The sequence below is a fragment of the Triticum aestivum genome, chromosome 6D (assembly GCF_018294505.1).
Source record: "Triticum aestivum cultivar Chinese Spring chromosome 6D, IWGSC CS RefSeq v2.1, whole genome shotgun sequence".
Taxonomy (NCBI): domain Eukaryota; kingdom Viridiplantae; phylum Streptophyta; class Magnoliopsida; order Poales; family Poaceae; genus Triticum; species Triticum aestivum.
Window position 1 is genome coordinate 9,830,705 of NC_057811.1, and position 24,087 is coordinate 9,854,791.

General features: G+C 45.2%; 2 protein-coding genes across 2 annotated transcripts; both read right to left on the bottom strand.

Annotated features, from left to right (window-relative positions):
* Window positions 1-15,456: 15,456 nt before the first annotated feature.
* LOC123143025 (putative ripening-related protein 5) lies at window positions 15,457-16,580 on the bottom strand. Its single transcript, XM_044561785.1, has one exon. It carries the CDS (start codon window positions 16,098-16,100, stop codon window positions 15,558-15,560), a length of 543 nt encoding a protein of 180 aa, XP_044417720.1. The 5' UTR covers window positions 16,101-16,580; the 3' UTR covers window positions 15,457-15,557.
* A 234-nt stretch (window positions 16,581-16,814) lies between these two features.
* LOC123143024 (aspartate aminotransferase, mitochondrial) lies at window positions 16,815-21,032 on the bottom strand. The gene is made up of 10 exons (XM_044561784.1): window positions 20,723-21,032; window positions 20,536-20,621; window positions 19,875-20,081; window positions 19,561-19,666; window positions 19,151-19,255; window positions 18,876-19,048; window positions 18,205-18,364; window positions 18,009-18,104; window positions 17,268-17,362; window positions 16,815-17,181 (listed from the first exon to the last, which is right to left on the bottom strand). Exons 1-10 carry the CDS (start codon window positions 20,921-20,923, stop codon window positions 17,115-17,117), a joined length of 1,296 nt encoding a protein of 431 aa, XP_044417719.1. The 5' UTR covers window positions 20,924-21,032; the 3' UTR covers window positions 16,815-17,114.
* Between the last annotated feature and the right edge of the window lie 3,055 nt (window positions 21,033-24,087).

The window sequence follows — 24,087 nt, forward strand, 5'->3', positions numbered from 1 at the left end:
AGCGACGCTTGATATGCCTGGTCTTCCTGTGAAACCTGGGCTCCTTCGCAAGGGCAATAGCTCCAGTGTTGTCATAGAAGAGAGTCATCAGGCCCGACGCATTGGGAATCACCCCTAGGTCGGTAATGAACTCCTTCATCCAGACTGCTTCCTGTGCTGCCTCCGAGGCTGCCATGTATTCCGCTTCACATGTAGATCCCGCCACGACGCTTTGCTTGCAACTGCACCAGCTTACTGCTCCTCCATTCAAAATGTACACATACCCGGTCTGTGACTTCGAGTCATCCAGATCTGTGTCGAAGCTAGCGTCGACGTAACTCTTTACGACAAGCTCTTCGTCACCTCCATAAACGAGAAACATATCCTTAGTCCTCTTCAGGTACTTCAGGATATTCTTGACCGCTGTCCAGTGTTCCTTGCCGGGATTACTTTGGTACCTTCCTACCAAACTTACGGCAAGGTTTATATCAGGTCTGGTACACAGCATGGCATACATAATAGACCCTATGGCCGAGGCATAGGGGATGACACTCATCTCTTCTATATCTTCTGCCGTGGTCGGGCATTGAGCCGTGCTCAATTGCACACCTTGCAATACAGGCAAGAACCCCTTCTTGGACTGATCCATACTGAACTTCTTCAATATCTTGTCAAGGTATGTACTCTGTGAAAGACCAATGAGGCGTCTTGATCTATCTCTATAGATCTTGATGCCTAATATATAAGCAGCTTCTCCAAGGTCCTTCATTGAAAAACACTTATTCAAATAGGCCTTTATACTTTCCAAGAATTCTATATCATTTCCCATCAATAATATGTCATCCACATATAATATGAGAAATGCTACAGAGCTCCCACTCACTTTCTTGTAAACACAGGCTTCTCCATAAGTCTGTGTAAACCCAAACGCTTTGATCATCTCATCAAAGCGAATGTTCCAACTCCGAGATGCTTGCACCAGCCCATAGATCGAGCGCTGGAGCTTGCACACTTTGTTAGCATTCTTAGGATCGACAAAACCTTCCGGCTGGATCATATACAGCTCTTCCTTAAGGAAGCCGTTAAGGAATGCCGTTTTGACGTCCATCTGCCATATCTCATAATCATAGTATGCGGCAATTGCTAACATGATTCGGACGGACTTCAGCTTCGCTACGGGTGAGAAAGTCTCATCGTAGCCAACCCCTTGAACTTGTCGATAACCCTTAGCGACAAGTCGAGCTTTGTAGATGGTCACATTACCATCCGCGTCCGTCTTCTTCTTAAAGATCCATTTGTTTTCTATGGCTCGCCGCTCATCGGGCAAGTTAGTCAAAGTCCATACTTTGTTTTCATACATGGATTCTATCTCGGATTTCATGGCTTCTAGCCATTTGTCGGAATCCGGGCCCGCCATCGCTTCTTCATAGTTCGAAGGTTCACCGTTGTCTAACAACATGATTTCCAGGACAGGGTTGCCGTACCACTCTGGTGCGGAACGTGTCCTTGTGGACCTACGAAGTTCAGTAACTTGATCCGAAGCTTCATGATCATCATCATTAACTTCCTCTCCAGTCGGTGTAGGCACCACAGGAACACTTTCCCGCGCTGCGCTACTTTCCGGTTCGGAAGGGGTGACTATCACCTCATCAAGTTCCACTTTCCTCCCACTCAATTCTTTCGAGAGAAACTCCTTCTCTAGAAAGGACCCGTTCTTGGCAACGAAGATCTTGCCTTCGGATCTGAGGTAGAAGGTGTACCCAATAGTTTCCTTAGGGTATCCTATGAAGACGCATTTTTCCGATTTGGGTTCGAGCTTTTCAGGTTGAAGTTTCTTGACATAAGCATCGCATCCCCAAACTTTTAGAAACGACAGCTTAGGTTTCTTACCAAACCATAATTCATACGGTGTCGTCTCAACGGATTTCGACGGAGCCCTATTTAAAGTGAATGCGGCAGTCTCTAAAGCATAACCCCAAAATGAGAGCGGTAAATCGGTAAGAGACATCATAGATCGCAGCATATCCAATAGAGTGCGATTACGACGTTCGGACACACCATTTCTCTGAGGTGTTCCAGGCGGCGTGAGTTGTGAAACTATTCCACATTTCCTTAAGTGTGTACCAAATTCGTGACTTAAATATTCTCCACCACGATCTGATCGTAAGAATTTTATTTTTCTGTCACGTTGATTCTCAACTTCACTCTGAAATTCCTTGAACTTTTCAAAGGTTTCAGACTTGTGTTTCATTAGGTAGACATACCCATATCTACTTAAATCATCAGTGAGAGTGAGAACATAACGATATCCTCCGCGAGCCTCAATACTCATTGGACCACACACATCGGTATGTATGATTTCCAATAAGTTGGTTGCTCGCTCCATTGTTCCGGAGAACGGAGTCTTGGTCATCTTACCCATGAGGCATGGTTCGCACGTGTCAAATGATTCGTAATCAAGAGACTCCAAAAGTCCATCTGCATGGAGCTTCTTCATGCGCTTTACACCAATGTGACCAAGGCGGCAGTGCCACAAGTATGTGGGACTATCGTTATCAACTTTACATCTTTTGGTATTCACACTATGAACATGTGTAACATCACATTCGAGATTCATCAAAAATAAACCATTGACCAGCGGGGCATGACCATAAAACATATCTCTCAAATAAATAGAACAACCATTATTCTCGGATTTAAATGAGTAGCCATCTTGAATTAAACGAGATCCAGATACAATGTTCATGCTCAAAGCTGGCACTAAATAACAATTATTGAGGTTTAAAACTAATCCCGTAGGGAGATGCAGAGGTAGCGTGCCGACGGCGATCACATCGACCTTGGAACCATTCCCGACGCGCATCGTCACCTCGTCCTTCGCCAGTCTCCGTTTATTCCGTAGTTCCTGTTTTGAGTTACAAATATGAGCAACCGCACCGGTATCAAATACCCAGGAGCTACTACGAGTACTGGTAAGGTACACATCAATTACTTGTATATCACATATACCTTGGGTGTTGCCGGCCTTCTTCTTGTCCGCTAAATATTTGGGGCAGTTCCGCTTCCAGTGACCACTTCCCTTGCAGTAAAAGCACTCAGTCTCGGGCTTGGGTCCATTCTTTGACTTCTTCCCGTAACTGGCTTACCGGGCGCGGCAACTCCCTTGCCGTCCTTCTTGAAGTTCTTCTTACCCTTGCCCTTCTTGAACTTAGTGGTTTTATTCACCATCAACACTTGATGTTCTTTTCTGATCTCTACCTCAGCTGATTTCAGCATTGAATATACCTCGGGAATGGTCTTTTCCATCCCCTGCATATTGTAGTTCATCACAAAGCTCTTGTAGCTTGGTGGAAGCGACTGGAGGATTCTGTCAATGACCGCGTCATCCGGGAGATTAACTCCCAGCTGAGTCAAGCGGTTGTGCAACCCAGACATTCTGAGTATGTGCTCACTAACAGAACTGTTCTCCTCCATTTTACAGCTGAAGAACTTGTCGGAGACATCATATCTCTCGACCCGGGCATGAGCTTGGAAAACCAATTTCAGCTCCTCGAACATCTCATATGCTCCATGTTTCTCAAAACGCTTTTGGAGACCCGGTTCTAGGCTGTAAAGCATGCCGCACTGAACGAGGGAGTAATCATCAGCACGCTGCTGCCAAGCGTTCATAACGTCTTGGTTCTCAGGGATTGGTGCATCACCTAGCGGTGCTTCTAAGACATAATCTTTCTTGGCTACTATGAGGATGAGCCTCAGGTTCCGGACCCAGTCCGTATAGTTGCTGCCATCATCTTTCAGCTTGGTTTTCTCTAGGAACGCGTTGAAATTGAGGACAACGTTGGCCATTTGATCTACAATACATAGTGTAAAGATTTTAGACTAAGTTCATGATAATTAAGTTCATCTAATCAAATTATATAATGAACTCCCACTCAGATAGACATCCCTCTAGTCATCTAAGTGAAACATGATCCGAGTTTAACTAGGCCGTGTCCGATCATCACGTGAGACGGACTAGTCAAGATCGGTGAACATCTCCATGTTGATCGTATCTTCTATACGACTCATGCTCGACCTTTCGGTCCTCCGTGTTCCGAGGCCATGTCTGTACATGCTAGGCTCGTCAAGTCAACCTAAGTGTATTGCGTGTGTGCCGAGGCCATGTCTGTACATGCTAGGCTCGTCAACACCCGTTGTATTCGAACGTAAGAATCTATCACACCCGATCATCACGTGGTGCTTCGAAACGACGAACCTTCGCAACGGTGCACAGTTAGGGGGAACACTTCTCTTGAAATTTTAGTGAGGGATCATCTTACTTACTACCGTCGTTCTAAGCAAATAAGATGCATAACATGATAAACATCACATGAAATCAAATAGTGACATGATATGGCCAATATCATCTTGCTCCTTTGATCTCCATCTTCGGGGCACCATGATCATCTTTGTCACCGGCATGACACCATGATCTCCATCATCATGATCTCCATCATTGTGTCTTCATGAAGTTGTCACGCCAACGATTACTTCTACTTCTATGGCTAACACGCTTAGCAATAAAGTAAAGTAATTTACATGGCGTTATTCAATGACACACAGGTCATACAAAAAATAAAGACAACTCCTATGGCTCCTGCCGGTTGTCATACTCATCGACATGCAAGTCGTGATTCCTATTACAAGAATATGATCAATCTCATACATCACATATATCATTCATCACATCTTCTGGCCATATCACATCACATAGCACTTGCTGCAAAAACAAGTTAGACGTCCTCTAATTGTTGTTGCAAGTTTTTTACGTGGTTTGTAGGTTTCTAGCAAGAACGTTTCTTACCTACGTATGACCACAACGTGATTTGCCAATTTCTATTTACCCTTCATAAGGACCCTTTTCATCGAATCCGTTCCGACTAAAGTAGGAGAGACAGACACCCGCTAGCCACCTTATGCAACTTGTGCATGTCAGTCGGTGGAACCTGTCTCACGTAAGCGTACGTGTAAGGTCGGTCCGGGCCGCTTCATCCTACAATGCCGCCGAAACAAGAAACGACTAGTAGCGGCAAGAAGAATTGGCAAACTCAACGCCCACAACTGCTTTGTGTTCTACTCGTGCATAGTAACTACGCATAGGCCTGGCTCTGATACCACTGTTGGGAATCGTAGCATAATTTTAAAATTTTCCTACGCTCACCAAGATGCATCTATGGATTCTACTAGCAACGAGGGGAAAGGAGTGCATCTACATACCCTTCTAGATCGCGAGCGGAAGCGTTCCAATGAACGTGGATGACGGAGTCGTACTCGCCGTGATCCAAATCACCGATGACCGAGTGCCGAACGGACGGCACCTCCGCGTTCAACACACGTACTGTGCAGCGACGTCTCCTCCTCCTTGATCCAGCAAGGGGGAAGGAGAGGTTGATGGAGATCCAACAGCACGACGGCGTGGTGGTGGATGTAGCGGGTCTCCGGCAGGGCTTCGCCGAGCTTCTGCGGGAGAGAGAGAGGTGTTGCAGGGGAGGAGGGAGGCGCCCAAGGCTGTTGGTTGCTGCCCTCCCTCCCCCCCTTTATATAGGCCCCCTTGGGAGGGGGGGCCGGCCAAAACCCATCTAGGGTTGGGGGGGCGGCGGCCAAGGGGTGCCTTGCCCCCCAAGGGAAGGGGGAAGCTCCCCCCCCCCTTAGGGTTCCCAACCCTAGGCACATGGGGGAGGCCCAAGGGGGCGCCCCAGCCCACTAAGGGCTGGTTCCCTTCCACTTTCAGCCCACGGGGCCCTCCGGGACAGGTGGCCCCACCCGGTGGACCCCCGGGACCCTTCCGGTGGTCCCGGTACAATACCGGTAACCCCCGAAACTTTCCCGGTGGCCGAAACTTGACTTCCTATATATAATTCTTCACCTCCGGACCATTCTGGAACCTCTCGTGACGTCCGGGATCTCATCCGGGACTCCGAACAACTTTCGGGTTTCCGCATACATATATCTCTACAACCCTAGCGTCACCGGACCTTAAGTGTGTAGACCCTACGGGTTCGGGAGACATGCAGACATGACCGAGACGCCTCTCCGGTCAATAACCAACAGCGGGATCTGGATACCCATGTTGGCTCCCACATGTTCCACGATGATCTCATCGGATGAACCACGGTGTCGAGGATTCAATCAATCCGTATGCTATTCCCTTTGTCAATCGGTATGTTACTTGCCCGAGATTCGATCGTCGGTATCCCAATACCTTGTTCAATCTCGTTACCGGCAAGTCTCTTTACTCGTACCGCAATGCATGATCCCGTGACTAACGCCTTAGTCACATTGAGCTCATTATGATGATGCATTACCGAGTGGGCCCAGAGATACCTCTCCGTCACACGGAGTGACAAATCCCAGTCTCGATCCGTGCCAACCCAACAGACACTTTCGGAGATACCCGTAGTGCACCTTTATAGTCACCCAGTTACGTTGTGACGTTTGGCACACCCAAAGCACTCCTACGGTATCCGGGAGTTGCACGATCTCATGGTCTAAGGAAAAGATACTTAACATTGGAAAAGCTCTAGCAAACAAAACTACACGATCTTTTATGCTATGCTTAGGATTGGGTCTTGTCCATCACATCATTCTCCTAATGATGTGATCCCGTTATCAATGACATCCAATGTCCATAGTCAGGAAACCATGACTATCTGTTGATCAACGAGCTAGTCAACTAGAGGCTTACTAGGGACAGGTTGTGGTCTATGTATTCACACATGTATTACGATTTCCGGACAATACAATTATAGCATGAATAATAGACAATTACCATGAACAAAGAAATATAATAATAACCATTTATTATTGCCTCTAGGGCATATTTCCAACATTTGTGGTAGGGCATCATTGCCTTGAGGAATTTGCGCTTGATCCAATTGTCATCCGTGTCCTTACTTCCATGATCTCAGAGAGAGACCGCGAGTTTGGTTACTCTCCGAAAAAGCTCACGAGGTTCTTCATCTTCTTTCATTGCAAACTCGTCGGCTTCATCTTGCACCACTTCATAGTTGGAGCGTTGAATGCTTGTGCTTCCCCAATAGAGGGAAACAACTTGGAGCCAAGCATCTTTGGCCACGGTGTAGGGCCGGAGATGAGGAAGATCTTGTTGGGGAACGTAGCAGAAATTCAAAATTTTCTACGCATCACCAAGATCAATCTATGGAGTAATCTAGCACCGAGGGGAAGGGGAGTGAATCTACATACCATTGTAGATCGCTAAGAGGAAGCATTGCAAGAACGCGGATGAAGGAGTCGTACTCGTAGCGATTCAGATCGCAGTTGATTCCGATCTAAGCGCCGAACCACGGCGCCTCCGCGTTCAACACACGTGCAGCCCGGTGACGTCTCCCACGCCTTGATCCAGCAAGGAGAGAGGGAGAGGTTGGGGAAGACTCCGTCCAGCAGCAGCACAACGGCATGGTGGTGATGGAGGAGTGTGGCACTCCAGCAGGGCTTCGCCAAGCACTGCGAGAGACGAGGAGGGAGAGGGGTAGGGCTGCGCCATGAGGGAGATGTTCTCGTGTCTATGGCAGCCCCAAAAACCCCACTATATATAGGGGAGGGGGAGGGGCTGCGCCCCCATCTAGGGTTCCCCCCCAAGGGGTGCGTCCAGCCCTAGATGCATCTAGGGGGGCGGCCAGAGGGGGAGAGAGGGGGGGCGCACCCTAGGTGGGCCTTAGGCCCATCTGAGCCTAGGGTTTCCCCCTTCCCCCTTCCCTGCGCCTTGGGCCTCTTGTGGGAGGCGCACCAGCCCACCTAGGGGCTGGTCCCTTCCCACACTTGGCCCACGCAGGCCTCCGGGGTTGGTGGCCCCTCCCGGTGGACCCCCGGAACCCTCCGGTGGTCCCCGTACATTACCGGTGACGCCCGACACTCTTCCGGTGGCCAAAACGGGACTTCCCATATATAAATCTTTACCTCCGGACCATTCCGGAACTCCTCATGACGTCTGAGATCTCATCCGGGACTCCGAACAACATTCGGTAACCACGTATATCTATTCCCTATAACCCTAGCGTCATCGAACCTTAAGTGTGTAGACCCTATGGGTTCGGGAACCATGCAGACATGACCGAGACGTTCTCCGGTCGATAACCAACAGCGAGATCTGGATACCCATGTTGGCTCCCACATGTTCCACGATGATCTCATCGGATGAACCATGATGTCAAGGATTCAATCAATCCCGTATACAATTCCCTTTGTCTTTCGGTATGTCACTTGCCCGAGATTCGATCGTCGGTATCCCGATACCTTGTTCAATCTCGTTACCGGCAAGTCTCTTTACTCGTTCCGTAACACATCATCCCGTGATCAACTCTTTGGTCACATTGTGCACATTATGATGATGTCCTACCGAGTGGGCCCAGAGATACCTCTTCATTTACACGGAGTGACAAATCCCAGTCTCGATTAGTGCCAACCCAACAGACACTTTCGGAGATACCTGTAGTGCACCTTTATAGCCACCCAGTTACGTTGTGACGTTTGGTACACCCAAAGCATTCCTACGGTATCCGGGAGTTGCACAATCTCATGGTCTAAGGAAATGATACTTGACATTAGAAAAGCTTTAGCAGACGAACTACACGATCTTGTGCTAGGCTTAGGATTGGGTCTTGTCCATCACATCATTCTCCTAATGATGTGATCCCGTTATCAACGACATCCAATGTCCATGGTCAGGAAACCGCAACCATCTATTGATCAACAAGCTAGTCAACTAGAGGCTTACTAGGGACATGGTGTTGTCTATGTATCCACACATGTATCTGAGTTTCCTATCAATACAATTTAGCATGGATAATAAACGATTATCATGAACAAGGAAATATAATAATAACCAATTTATTATTGCCTCTAGGGCATATTTCTAGCAGATCTTCGGGTGGGATTGCTTCTTGGATGATGAAGAGAGCATTCTCATTGAATTGATGATCCACAACTTCTCTAGGAGTGAAGTTACTTTGGTCATGCGGATAGAAACCTTCTTCAATGATTCTCCAAAGGTTAGTGTTCACATGATTTAAATGACGCTTAAAACGATAGACCCAAGAATCAAAATCTACATTCTTCTCAATCTTAGGGGCCGGGCCGGCATGATTCAAATGAGTTGAAGGGAGCGGTCCACCATAGACAAGTGGAGGTTCCACATGGGCAAAGATGTCGGTGCCATTTTTACCACTAGAAGAAGGAACTTTCTCGCTAGTAGCTTCCCCTTTGTCGGAGGTAGCATCCGTCACCTTGTTGGCGGGATCACCCACTTTCAACGGTGCGATGGAAAGTTTAAGCCCTTCTAAGAATTTATTAAACATGTTTTCGACCTCGGTAGTCATGGAGGTTTTCAATGTGTCCAACGCCACATTAAATTCCTCACGAGAGACCGCGGTTCCCCCATCTCCCGTAGACGAGACCGGATTCACACCGGAGTGCTCCTCCACACCGTCTACGGCGTCAACCATACTCTTCGGATGGTAAAGTCCTTAATAAAGAGACGAGGCTCTGATACCAATTGAAAGGATCGATATAGTTGACTAGAGGGGGGGTGAATAGGCAACTAACAATTTTTAGCTTTTCTTTACCAATTTAAACTTTGCATCAAAGTAGGTTGTCTAGATATGCAACTAAGTGAGCAACCTATATGATGCAATGACAACAAGCACACAAGCAAGCAAGGGATTTAACACAAGTAAGCTTGCGAAAGTAAAGGGACGAGATAACCAAGAGTGGAGCCGGTGAAGACGAGGATGTGTTACCGAAGTTCCTTCCTTTTGAGGGGAAGTACGTCTCCGTTGGAGCGGTGTAGAGGCACAATGCTCCCCAAGAAGCCACTAGGGCCACCGTATTCTCCTCACGCCCTCACACAATGCGAGATGTCGTGATTCCACTATTGGTGCCCTTGAAGGCGGCGACCGGACCTTTACAAACAAGGCTGGGGCAATCTCCACAACTTAATTGGAGGCTCCCAACGACACCACAAAGCTTCACCACAATGGACTATGGCTCCGCGGTGACCTCAACCGTCTAGGGTGCTCAAACACCCAAGAGTAACAAGATCCGCTAGGGATAAGTGGGGGAATCAAATTTCTCTTGGTGGAAGTGTAGATCGGGGCCTTCTCAACCAATCCCGAGCAAATCAACAAGTTTGATTGGCTAGGGAGAGAGATCGGGCGAAAATGGAGCTTGGAGCAACAATGGAGCTTTTTGGGAGAAGAGGTAGGTCAACTTTGGGGAAGAAGACCTCCTTGTATAGTGGGGGGAACAATCCAACCGTTACCCCCCAAAACAGCCCCGCAGGAGCGGTACTACCGCAGGAGGCAGCGGTACTACCGCTGGGCACAGCGGAACTACCGCTCCGCTGGGCGGTACTACCGCGGAGTTCGGAGGGCAGGAGAGATACGGACCCGAGCGGTTCTGCCGCGGTGGTAGGGCGGTACTACCGCTCATGAGCGGCACTGCCGCTCTACTGCCGCTGCGAAGTACCGCACAATCCGACACGAAAAATGACCCCTCGAGTCGACACGGTAGGGACCTGGTACCGCAGCGGTACTATTGCTGAGGACCCACCGGCGGTACTACCGCTGTGGAGCGGTACTGCCGCCTGTAACCCCTAAGCGGTACTACCGCTGGGTACCACGGTACTACCGCTGGGACCAGACTCGGCCCAAAGAAGGGGGAAAGAGACCTCCAAAGAAGCGGAAAGGCTCAGAGGGTGCAAAGAGGATGTGTACGTGTTGATTCCACCCTAGCCTTACCAAAACGGACCCCCTCTTGATAGTACGATGACTCCTACGAAACTAGTTCACCAGAAAAGAAGCGAAAGAGCTACACGGTCTTGAATGACACTCCGAGGGGAAAGAAATCGTCTCGTGCCAAATGATGAATCTCTGAAATGCTCAAAGCACACGATTAATCCGCAAACATGTTGTCATCAATCACCAAAACTACATCTAGAGAGATATGCCTTAACAAGCGGTTGCTCGCCGCGCTCCCGGTGGCATGTTGTGGTAGTATGATTTTGTCGGGTGTCCTTCCCAAGGTCAAGAGCGATGCAGCAGTGGTGTTGGCCATCGCGGCGCCCTCCGAGGTTCTCTACTTCACGAGGGGCACGTGTGTCGGTTGCAAGCAGCAGGCTGGATGGCGCGGCATGCGGCTTTGGGGGCACGATGGCCGCGAGCGGAACATGATGAGGTGGCGGTGGAGGCGACGGCACAGTGCACGGCACATCTTGCGTCCGGCAGCGCTGAATCAACCTTCGATGGGATCTGGCTCCTAGCGCCAGACTTTGCTAATGGGGTTGGCGTGCGCCATGGATTTCCCATCAACTATGCCTCTGTTCACATGAAGGACGCCGGTGTAACGACCCTGTGGACGTGGATGTATGTTGCTGGTTGGTTCATGTCAGTGTGGACTGGCAGTGGCTAGATTTCCACCACGACTTGGTCGACCCCCGGATGGCTATCGTGATGATTTTAAGTGGGATTACGTCCCACTTGTATGCTAGGGTCACTTCGGCCTCGCTAGCATGATGTGACCTATGGAAGATCCATCATCAAGTTTGTGGCTCAAACACTGCTTCATGTCCAGGTGAAAACCTTTGTTCTAGCTTTTATATGTTGGGATCATCAGCATCACACTTGCGTGATTATCTTGTTGAAGGTGTCGTCTAGTGGTTGTGTGCTAGCCTTCGGTGCTTGGTCTCGGCTTGCAGGATGAAAATCCACGCCCTGGTAAGTTACGACAGGACGGACTACGACGGCGCAAGGACGTGTACTCCTTCTTGAAGGTTGGGTTGCGGAAGTAGACTTCGTCATAGGTGTTGCATTCATATCTTGTAAAGGTTCTTCCCGTGGTTGCCTATGTTTTGTATTCCCTTGTTGATGATTTTTGTCAACTTTAATAAAAAATGGTTGTGTGCATCACAATGATGTAGATGCCAGCGATTTCAACATGACTTTCAAATAAAACAGGTCACATTTTTTTCAAGTGGGACCCCATATTCCCGCCACCTGCTCTAGCCTCAGCCTTGCTCTTAGAAACCAGCTAGAGCACGCGTATCTGCCCTCCGCTATTGTCGTGTCCTCCCGGTGTGTCGCCGTCGTGCAGTGTGGTCACCGACAATGCAAGCAGTGCCACTACTGGGTCGCCCGGCCATTAGCTTAGACTAGTCCCCTATTAAGGTTAACCCTCTGTCCATATAGCCCTATGATAATTGTGACCTCTATTTATCCAATCAGTAATAATATAGCGAAGACATTGCCATGTGGGCCCGCTTCTAGTTTGTTAGAGTCTTAGTTGACTGTGTAAACATCGGCACTAGATCCACTTGGCATACACCGTCGCTAGGTCCTAGCATGTGCCAAAAGTTTTTTGTGTTATTTTGAGTTCAGAAATAATTTTATAAATTCCAAAAAAAGCATTTAAACTTTGAAAAATCATAAGAAATTCATATGAATTAAGAGTTATCCAAATAGTGTACAAAAGTTTCAAAAAATATCACATATATGTGCATTTCATTTGCATTCATGTGAAAACCAATACTTCAAACCTGATTCGGGGAAATAAATTAAATTGGCCTTTTAATAATTATTTTAGTTGTTGGAAATGATATAACTAGTGCATTTGAAATTATTCAATTAGCTTTGGTTACGTTGCATTAGATCAATTTCAAATAACACTATGACATGCCATGCATCTCATATCATTATCATTTTGGTGGCGTGATTCTTGTAGTAAATGCAATGTCTTAAACTTTCCCGGTTTTTCTGCTTCTTCTCGATAGGACCCAAAGTTGATGTGAACAACGAGAAATATCTAAGCATTGTGAATCGCTGATGAGAGACAAAGAAAATCACTTGATCATATAGGCACCCCATTACTTTGAAAGCATACATTTTTTTCTCTCCTGCTATAATTGAATTTGATTCAATTTTGAATTGTTGATAGATAGTTTGTGAGCCTATTATTTTTTTAGATAAAACCCAAAATCATTCATCCCCAGGATCCTAGAATGATCATTAGTTTCTTGATTTGTAGCCAGCGTTTATCCTTACTTATTGGTTATGCTTAGTCATGCTTATTAGCGGTCAAGTCTTGATGCACGAAATTGTTATGAATTGCTTTTCCTACCTTTCATGGAAAAGAACTCCTCATAAATATATAGGCAGTCCTAATAATCCTCCAAATTTGCGATGAAACTCTTAGCACCTATCATAAAAATATTAGATCGACTTTCTAAGAAAAACTCTTTATTTCACTTATAAATTCAATATTCCATATATGCCACCTTACAAAGCAACCACAATTTTGGTTGCTTGGAAACTTCCACAGTAAATCATGGATCATCCTTTAGCTACACCTGTTCAATATCGACAATAATATGAGCCTAACCAGTGCAAATATTTGCAATGATCATCAATCCCCTTTTTAGTCAAAATGGCAAATATGAGAAAACTGATATTAGTGGTTGTCCTTTTCTCTTCAAAATTTGCCGCACTTCTCATATACCCTAAAACTCAATGATTCCGGAAGTACAACTCAAGAGGAAGTGATATCGAATAGGTACTATCTTACAAACACCTAGGGTTCATTTTGTAGGGTCGAACTAGAAGTTATAGCTAGATTAGTCACATGTTGTATCTAACCCCTCCTCTATCCCTAGTTAACCTAGAGATACAGCTCTGACTAGATTTATGAGCCCGTGCCTTGCTAGGATAACTTCTATGAGTGGCATGTAAGTGATAATGTTAGGCAGGTTATGACCATGGCGGCACTCTACACTGCTTACCCGCCCAACCCATATCAATCGACTAGCAATTATCTATCCAGAGCCTTTCCAAGTGCCTGCGGCCACTCCATGACATCCATGTAGCTCCCGTACTGCAACAAAGCACCAATCATATCGCCCCAAGCGTGTGTGCTCCGGCCAAAGAAACCCCGTCATTATCACCTATTTAGAAACTCCCCCTCCCCGAGCACTCTTTCCCACGCGTCGCTCCTCCTCCCATGCCTTGGAATCTTAATGCCTAATGACTTGTACCCCCACGCTATCCTTCTCCAGTACTAGAGAAATCATAGACACCATCACCTCTTACTGCCATGAACTCTCTAGAGCATCCCTCATCGACTCCTTACACCAATGCAGCCCAATCGCCACCGTGTAGCACCCTCAGCGCTCCAATACCCTCCTCTGGATCACCGCACCATGCACCTCAAAGGCGCCCGTCACCACCGGCCGCCGTGGGGGGCATTTTCCTTGCTCCGGACCATTTCCTACATGGACTAGTGCGGCTCACTTCTCTTGTCAATCTTTTGTGTGAAGCGTCGACGGTGTCTAGAATGGATCGTGCCGACGCCGCATTCGTCCATACCGGAACGGCAGGAATGAGCCCTCGTTTCCACTCACAAGGTGGGCCCCTTTCATTGGTGGCTCATCCCTCCATCTTTTGCATTAGTATTGTATATTCCCATCAAGATTAACGATACTTATGAAAATATTATATTTGAAAAACATTGGGACTTTCAATAAACTTTAAATTTAACTCCTAGATAATTGCCTAACTCCTCATTCTTAAATAAGCTCAAAAACCCCTTACTGTGGAATGGGAATACTTATGGTGACAACGGGAACCCCTGCTGGAGGCCCCAAGTGGGAGAGAATAGAGCAGGTACTTGACCATTAATTTAACTGGACCTGATATTTATTGGGCAAGACGCATTCGATAATGAGATACACCCACTTGGAGTCAAAAACCAGCTTCAACATAATACTTATCAAGAAATTCCACTCCACCTGGTCATACGAATTCTGCATATCAAGCTTGACATCACATAGACAAAACCTTCCTTTCCTTTTCTTTCTTTGTAGTATGATAACACTCGTATGCCACAAAATCATTATTCGTAACCATGCACCATGGAATGAAAGTGCTTGCTTATTGCAAAAATTATCTCGGGCAGCCATACTCTTCAAACAGTTAGCAACATTTCTTGATAACTTTATAAACTGCGTTGTGTGAAGAAAAATGGCTGGGACTGACTTACGGATTTGGGGTTATCAAACTTTGGAATAGAAACCAACATTTACCATTACATCTGTCCAGAACCATGTCCGTGTTGAGTGCTTGTAACACATTACTGAATCATGCAATCATCTGGATTGCATAATTAGTTGATTATGTGCAAATGTGAATGATGTAGTTTGTTACCGTTTTGTTATACTTGTTCAGTTATCCTTGAAAATGAGCGTGTAGATTTCTCAGGTGTCTCCCTCTCTCTCGTGTGTTTCATATTCTTTATGCACCACGCTGCACACTATTTATTATATGCTTGATCGTAGAGCAAAGTGAACTTGTCATCCATGCTAAACCATAGGTAGCACTGTTTATTTTATAAATTCATGGAATCATATACACAATCTGATAAACCTCCCGAGTATAGGATAAGTGTACACTGGACTTCCCTCTAAGAATGAAAATTATATACATGACACTGGACTGACACGTGGTAGCAACAACCTGCGCTCACCTTTGTTTTGGAAACTACTCATCAGACCAGGTGATGCTCTCCATGCCGACGTTCTGGTCGAGCCCCAAGGCATTCCACACCGCAGGAGAGGCATCGACGATGTTGTTGGCACACGGGGGCTCGTAGTTGTGGTCGTCGTCGCAGCCATAGACGAAGTCGCACTCGTCCACCACCTTGGCATACACAGACTTGCCATTGACGGTGATCTTGATGCGGTGCCCACAATGGGCCATGTTCTTGAACCAGCCGGTGGAGAGCGCGACTACCATCTCCTTGTCGCTATGGTAGGCGTTGTCACACTCGGACGGACCGCCGCCGTCCTTGCCCTTCTCGGAGCTGTTTAGCGTCAAGACGGCCTTGGTGCTTGCGGTGACCGACGGCGAGCAGTGGTACTGCGGGTACCTCTTGCCATCCTCGCAATAGTCGGGGTCGTTGCTCTTCTCACAGTTGGCCAACTTTCCTGAAAGGTAGCCACTCGCACGGCAGACACGAAGACCCGGGCGGAGCGAGGACGCGATGTGGGAGGTGGAGAGCGCCACTAGGAGGAAGATTGCCATGGTGGCTAGAGCTCTTGCAGTCGGACGTGTATACTACCCCATCCCATGATAACATTTTCAAGCTAAAACAGCTCAAAAAATGTTGTTATATTATGAGACGGAGGAAGTACATCGTGTCTCACTGAGCATGAAAGACAGACAATGACAGGAAGGGTTACACCGATGATAAAAATATTGTACAACATGTCCAAGGAACTGAATGAATTGGTAGCAACATTCTATTCTATTTCTACCACCCTTTTTCTTGCAAGTTTGTCTAGTTCATGCAGGTCTCATTTGTGTGTTCATGCAAAGCTTCCCTTCTTCTTACTAAAAAATTCAGGTCCAAGCCTGATTCATGTGCTCTTCAAAATGTTAGGAAACTAGATATCCTAATTCAATTTCACACTTTAGGAAACGACATGTACAACTTGGGAAGAACGTATATAATGCTACCTTACCACCAGAGGTGTTCCTTGCTGGTGCGACACATATTTTCGCCATTTGAGCAATTTACCTTGAGACCAGAGTTTCATCCTCAGATTTCATTGGCGTAGTAATATCTTACTTGGAAGTTCAGAATCCTGCAGACCACCATTTCATTTGCCTGAATGTACTACTGCACTGCATATACGCTCTGCTTAGACCCAAGCTGAAGAACAGGGCATGCTTGATTATTTGCATACACCTCAGTATCACAAACCGAGCTTTCGCTTGGATCTACAACTGCAAGGCTAGAACTGCAACACACATCCAAATGTTCGATTTCGTCGAGTTTGAAGTCCTCCGGCATCTTGTTACACTGGCGTTACATCCGAATGCGACTAGAATCAAAAATAGGATAATCTCGCGAAAATAAGTCAGGACGTCTCTGCTTCTCCATACATACAGGTAGAATTTTCCGTTGTTGGACAGCCGCAACAGGTTTACTTCCTACAGTACAACTTATTTCTCTAGCATGACAGTATAGAGTGAATAGCCCTAGTAACAAAGGGAAAACGCTCTCGCTCCATTCGCTGAAGATGGTCCTCAATTTCACTTGGTAACATCATGAATGGCGTTAGCTAAGTAGGCGACATTGCCCGTCGTTACGCCAGCCATGCTGAAATATGAGGAGATTAGACCAAAGGCGCCAGCGAAATAATGAAAAGCACAAAGAAACTGAATAGTTCTAGTCGTTGTTGGTACCTTATTCTCCCGTTACGTGTCATGTAGATATGGTATTCACTTGTCAAGCGGTCAACTTGTTCCGGTGTCATCCCACTGTAGCAAAACATTCCAATCTGCACGAATATACAGAACAATTCTTACATATAACCAATAACCAAATTGCCAATCTCCAAAAGAAACAAAGTTGAAATGAATGTAGAGATTATTGTCCAGCCAAAGATATCAGCGCCACACAGGAGATTGGTCTGCATTAGTAGTATTACCTCAAGAGTTTAATCATGGAAGTTACTGACTCTTCCCAGTTTTAATTAAGACTAAAAGCTTGAATGCCACACCTTCATTTGTCAGATTGACTCTAACCATACGGACAACTAATATAATAGAAATTCACACTTCTAGTTGATTTGGAAAATTGTTAGGCCCAAAGGCCCCTGATATATGTTTCTAGATGGTTGTTTGGCTCTCTGACATGGCTGTGACTTGCAGGACTGTATTGGCACCATAGACCACACATCATAGAATCATTTTCCCTATCTGAGTTTGCGCAAGTGTGGAAGCCATATTGCCATAATTTCTTTAAGTTACATCAAATGTAGTCCCTGGTGAACAAAATTGCCTATAACTACAAGATTATGGTACCCCAGGGTGGCATCTTAGGATTGCTAGCATTATCGCAACTATTGTACATCAGTAAAATTTGCATGCCACTGGTATCAAATTCAGAAATTCCATAGTGACATTTATCATAGTGCTACTTACCTGATTGGTGACATGCTCCCATGATAAAGGTGAGCCTAACTTTTCAAGATTCTCCCGAAGTGCCTTCCGCATTCCAATGATACGATCAGCCATACCCTGGAGACAACAAGAATTGTTAATAAACTACTTTCTTTACATACTGCATAGACTTCATTTAGGAGCTTTAAATGGTTTAGACAGCTAATCAACAGTTTACCTTGACCTCTCCCAACCATACGTTCTTCAATTCTGGATCACTAAGGATAATTGAAACAACCAGCGCACCATGAACAGGTGGGTTGCTGTACATTGGTCTCGCGATCTGTTGCAATTGGCTCTTAACAGCAACTGCTTGCATCTCATCCTCGCAGAGGATACTGCAATGGCAGCAAATCAAACAATAGCAACGATCATGATATGGCTACCATTTAGACAAAACACAATATACTCCCTCCGTTCCTAAATATAAGACCTTTTAGAGATTCCAGTATGGATTACATACGGAGCAAAATGAGCAAATCTACACTCTAAAATATGTCTATATACATACGAATGTTGTCCGTATTGAAATCTCTAAAAGGGCTTATATTTAGAAACGGAGGGAGTATTTCTTTGACAGTCATAGACTTCGCTGCAGACAATACATAGGGATCATTCCCTGAAGTGAAATTTGTTTGGTCTTTTGTTTGATTTCAAAACACGGTGTCTTGAGAAATCCAACAAGCTATACTTATTTTTATTTTTACCAGAAAGCCACACTTAATTTTACAAGAGCATGCGTGAAGTTGGTCAGGAACATACACAGATACACTATTACTGAAACCAGGAGCTAGGTGATAGCATCATGACATACGTTTCAAGGATAACTATCAGTGATCAATAGGATACCTCAGACATCCCGCTCTCTGGCCATAAAGACCCATGTTCTTTGCATATGACTGAGCACATCCAATTTGGTGTCCATCTTCAAGGAATATACGGATTGCCTTGGCATCTCTCTCTGGATCACCGCTAGCAAATCCTTGGTATGCCATGTCAAAAAATGGGAAATGATTCTTCAACTATAGAAACACAAGAGTGAGATATGTAAACCATAACCGGTAGAAAACAGGAAGCCAATATACAAGTAACACAATTGTCTGTTATCTTCTCTTTCTCCTTACCTTGAACTGATAGGATATTTCTCGCCATTGTTCCTCAGTAGGATCTACTCCAGTAGGATTATGGGCACATGCATGAAGCAAAAAGAACGAACCATTTGGAGCATTCTGCACATGACACAGAAAATCAGAAGAAGAAAACATTAAATCCAAGTAACTATAGGAAAATACACACTGCCAACATGCCAGAATCACTTGGGAAATGGTGAATCTTTCTGTGTCGACTGAAACTATATATGTATGTAAAACGACTCAAGGTGAGAGACAGAATAAGTAACATGACAAGAAGTTCACTTGTTTTATAGCTACTTGGTTTTAAAAATGCATACAAAGTTAGATACAGGAATGAGCAACAATACAAGATGTCAGGAAGAGCAATATATAACTAAAATGATACTCGAGAAATGGATCACCTTGATATCATCCATCAATCCTGCAAAGTCAAGCCCTCTCGATTCCGGATGGTAATATGAGAATGTCCTCTGCGGCACTTGAGCATCCCTCCAAATATTATGATGGCTGGAGAGGTAACCCACATTGATGTTAGCTACTAAGGATCTTTCAATTTTTTCCTTAAAACATTAAAATATAAGGCAAGTGGGAAGACATAAACTATTTCTCATACAAACCACAATGGAATTGACTGAAGATCTTTCAATTTTTTTCCTTAAACAATCTGAGAAGTGAACAAAAGAACAATTGGTGTCACAGCAGAGTATTAACTCACTTGGACCACGTTGGTGTAGGTATGTAGATCTGCGAATCCGGCAAGAAACGCTTCTGGAAATCAGCGAAGAGCCGGCATGCGCCAGTTCCTGAAAGTGCCTGCACCGCTGCAATTCTTTTATCTTTGATGAACTCGGAGTCCTCGCCATACGCCAGCTTTAGCGACTCCTCAATCATGTGGATACTCCCTCCCATCGGAAGGTACTCCCTGTTTTACAAATTTAACCAAGATAGCGATCATAAGTTTGGAAGGCAAAGCTCATGCAAATTGGCAACATCCACTTTCCAGTAGTTAAAAGTGTTTGTGTTTAACATTGATATGGTTCTAGTATCAAGAAAAGACAGCATGCCTAGGATGACCGAACCATGTTTTTCATGATGAAGCTGCCAAAAAGCATCATCTGAAAATATCGATGTAGATCAATCCAAAACTGGTATTCGGCAAATAAGCAGAAAGTAATAAGGAGAAAATAAACCGGTGCCCCTACAAGATAAAGGCGTCGATGCAGTTCCTATTTGGAAGGTTGTAATTTCTTAACCGCAGCAGTTTCTACCCCTGCCAATAGTATCAGTTATCGGAAATTTCATCGAACACTATCCGTGCAACTAGCAGCTAGCAAGAGTGAGCAGATCAAGGGAACCGGGAAGGGGATCTCACGCACATGTTGAGGTTGCCGGCGATCCGGCGCTCCGCCTCGCGCACGCAGTCGAGCACGACGGGCTTGCCGTCGTCGTCCCGGTAGGCGCCCTGCAGTTGACCCCCATTCTTTCAGAAGCAGCCGGCGGCGGCATTCGGATGGAAAGATTCCAAATGAAGAAGCAAGCTATAAGAGGAGTATAAGCACGTACGACGCCGACGTTGACTTTGTCGGGGGAGGGGTCGGCGAGGAAGGCCTCGGTGACGCCGAGGATGGGGTCCTTGGGCGCCGGCTCGACGTGGCCGAAGAGCGACGACGCCATCGCCATCGCCCGCGCCGGGAGCAGGGGCAGCGGCAGGGCCCCTGCCCCGCGCCGCCGGATCGCGGAGGCCGCGCGGCGGTACAGCGCCATGGCGGGCCGGCGAGGAGGAGGAGGCGGCCGGAGGAGGGGAAAGGTGGAAGGAAGGAAATCTGTGGGCTTGTTGCGGCGGGCGGGCGGTGGTTTTGCAGGGGAGAAGAAAAAGGCGTTCCGTTTCCACGGATTCCTTCCCCGTCTCGATTCCTTCGCTGGCTGGTTTCACTCCACTGTTTTCAATTTTACCGCTTTACTACTGCTCTTCCTCGTTGACTGGCAGTCATTTTTCTTACGGCTACTATTTTCACTACTCCCTCCGCTTCATATTACTTGCCGACAAGTAATAAGTAATATGAAACGGTGAGCAAAGGCAAATCACGACACACCAAATGTCCGCGGACATGTTCAAGCATGTCCACAGACAATGATAGGGACATAGATCATTCAACGGTGTGCATCAAATCCAAACCATGTGTTATGACTATAGTGGGCGAGGCAGACTAGGAGAAAAAAGAGATAGAGGCCAGCAGTTGCACATGGGCTGTGAAGGGACATGATCCAATTAATAGTGGGCTAGACGGACTTTCCTGACTTCCCCCAAACCATCGGCACCATCAAGTTGGGATACTTCAATCCCAACCGAGATGGAGAACCTTGCAAGAGAGTTTTATGAAAATCTTTTTTTCATCAGAAGGGGTACGCACATGGAAACAGGTCTTAAAACAAATGCTACAGAAAGTGAGTTTGGAGATGAATGCATCCTTAGTGGAGCCAAATGTTTCCAACCAAGGTTCCTGGACCGGATGGGTTTCTCGTCCTTTTTTCTGCGCCACTGAGACTTGTGCGGTAAAGAGATCACGATCGTGGTTTTGAGAACTGTCAAGGAGGAAGAGAACATTGAATCCATCAATGGCACCGTCTTGGTTCTAATACCAAAGGGAACAAATCCTTCCTTCAATGTAGACCGATAAGTCAGCACCATCAAGTTGGGATACTTCAATACGGGCAGCTCCTATTTGGCGCATAGGGCGTTGTCTAGCACCCTAGCGCGCACACCCGAGGTTGAATTGCTCGAACAACGGGCCGACCCAGTTTTTCCGGGATTTTCATGACCAGTCTCGACCTTTTTTTCTATTTTATGTCCCGGTTATCTTTTCTTTGTTTGTTTTCTTTTCTGTTTTTTCTTCTTTAAATTTTAGTTTTTTGTGAATCTTATTTTAAAATTCTTGAACATTATTTTTCATCGGATTCAAAAATATAAAAAAATTGTTCATCAAAATAATTTTTTTATAAAATTAGAAATCTGCTCATCTTTTTTTCAAAAAATGTATATCAAATTTGAAAAAATATTGATTTTTCAAAAACAAATTTATTAAATAAATTTTTGTTCATCGATTTTTGAATTAGCGAGCATTTTTCTGAAATTTATGAACATGTTTTTAATACACGAAAATTTTATTTTTGAAAATCATGAACATTTTTTAAACCACGAACATGTTATGATTTCTGGAACATTTTACCAACATTTGTATTTTTTCCTTCAATTTTGAATTTTCTTGACATTCTGAATTGTTTTAAAGAAGAAAAAATAGAACAAGTGAACAAAATGAAAAATACGGAATAAAATAACGGGAGCGCCCAATCCTGCTTATGGGTCGGCCCATGAGGGGCGCGCGGGAGGGGTGGTTGCGCGCTGGCATGTTTGCCAGCGCTCCACACGCAGAATAGGAGCTCCCTTCAATACGAGCCGAGATGGAGAACCTTGCAAGAGAGTTTTATAAAAATATATATTTTCCATCGGAAGGGGTACACGGCATGGGAACAAGTCTTAAAACAAGTGCTACAGAAAGTGAGTTTGGAGATGAATGGTTCCAAATGTTTTCGGCCAAGGCTCCTGGACCTTATGGATTTCTCGCCCTTTTTTTCAGCATCACTGGGACTTGTGCGATAAAGAGGTCACAATGGTAGTTTTCAGAATTGTCAAGGGGGAAGAGAATGTTGAATCCATCAACGACACTGTCTTGGTTCTAATACCAAAGGGAGCAAATCCTTCCTCCCTCTCACAATTTAGACCGACAAGTCTGTGCAATGTCCTCTATAAGATTGCTTCAAAAGTTGTGGCTAACCGTCTCAAAGTTATTTCACAAAGAACATTCAGCTTCTATTCCTGGTAGACTCATCACAGACTATTATATCAGCATATGAGTGTCTACATTTTATGAAGAGGAATATATCCAAGACCAACAGTTATGATGCTCTTAGATCAGATATGGTGAAAGCTTATGGCAGGGTCGAGCGGCAGTATCTCGAGGCTGTAATGTTGAAGCTTGGGTTTAACCATCAATGGGTTAATGTGGTTATGGTGATGGTCAAGTGAAGTTAGTTTTATTCAATGGTAAGAAGCTTGAGGAGTTCAGACCATCCAGGGGTATTCTACAGGGAGATCTCATTTCACCCTACATTTTTCTGGTCAACGGTGGAGGGCCTTTCATGCCTGTTGAGATCTAATTAATCATCTCACTTGAGCGGGATTAAGGTGGCTTCAATGGCTCCACCAAGGAACCACCTTGTTTAGAGAGAGAGAGAAAGGTCACGGGCCAAAAGCCTGGGTAGGCCGGTTCATGTGCACCAGGGCCGAACAATTTTTCGTTCCAGTAAAATAGTTTTATTTATTTATTCAATTTACAGCAAGGGTTTTGGGGGCCAAAACTTATCCAAATAAAATCATAAAAGATCCAAACAATTCACAACATTAGCTAGACTCATATAGAGTTTTGTGAACATTTATTTCTGGCTAAAAGCAATAATATAAATATATGTTTTATGCAATAAAACCAATTTGGCAGTAATAATAATTCCCAAAATTATTTTTAGGGCTTATTAAATGTTCAAAATGTTTCTAAGAACTCCAAACACTTATTCAAAATATTTCCCAATTATTTAATGTTAAATAAGTCATATTATCTTCTCCCTTTTGATTTCCTTTTAAATGAGAAATTGTTTGAATATTTCAAATTCCAAATAAACTATCAAGTGCATTAATAAAATTTTCAAATGGGGCATGTTGGGAAAGTCATTTCATCCCCTCTCTTTTGAGGATTCCAATAAACTCTTAGAAGTTTCAAATTCAAATAAGATCAAAGCAAAACAATCATTATTATTTAATTAGGTAACATTACAGTATTTTAAAGTTTTGTGATATTACAACAATTGTCCAGGAG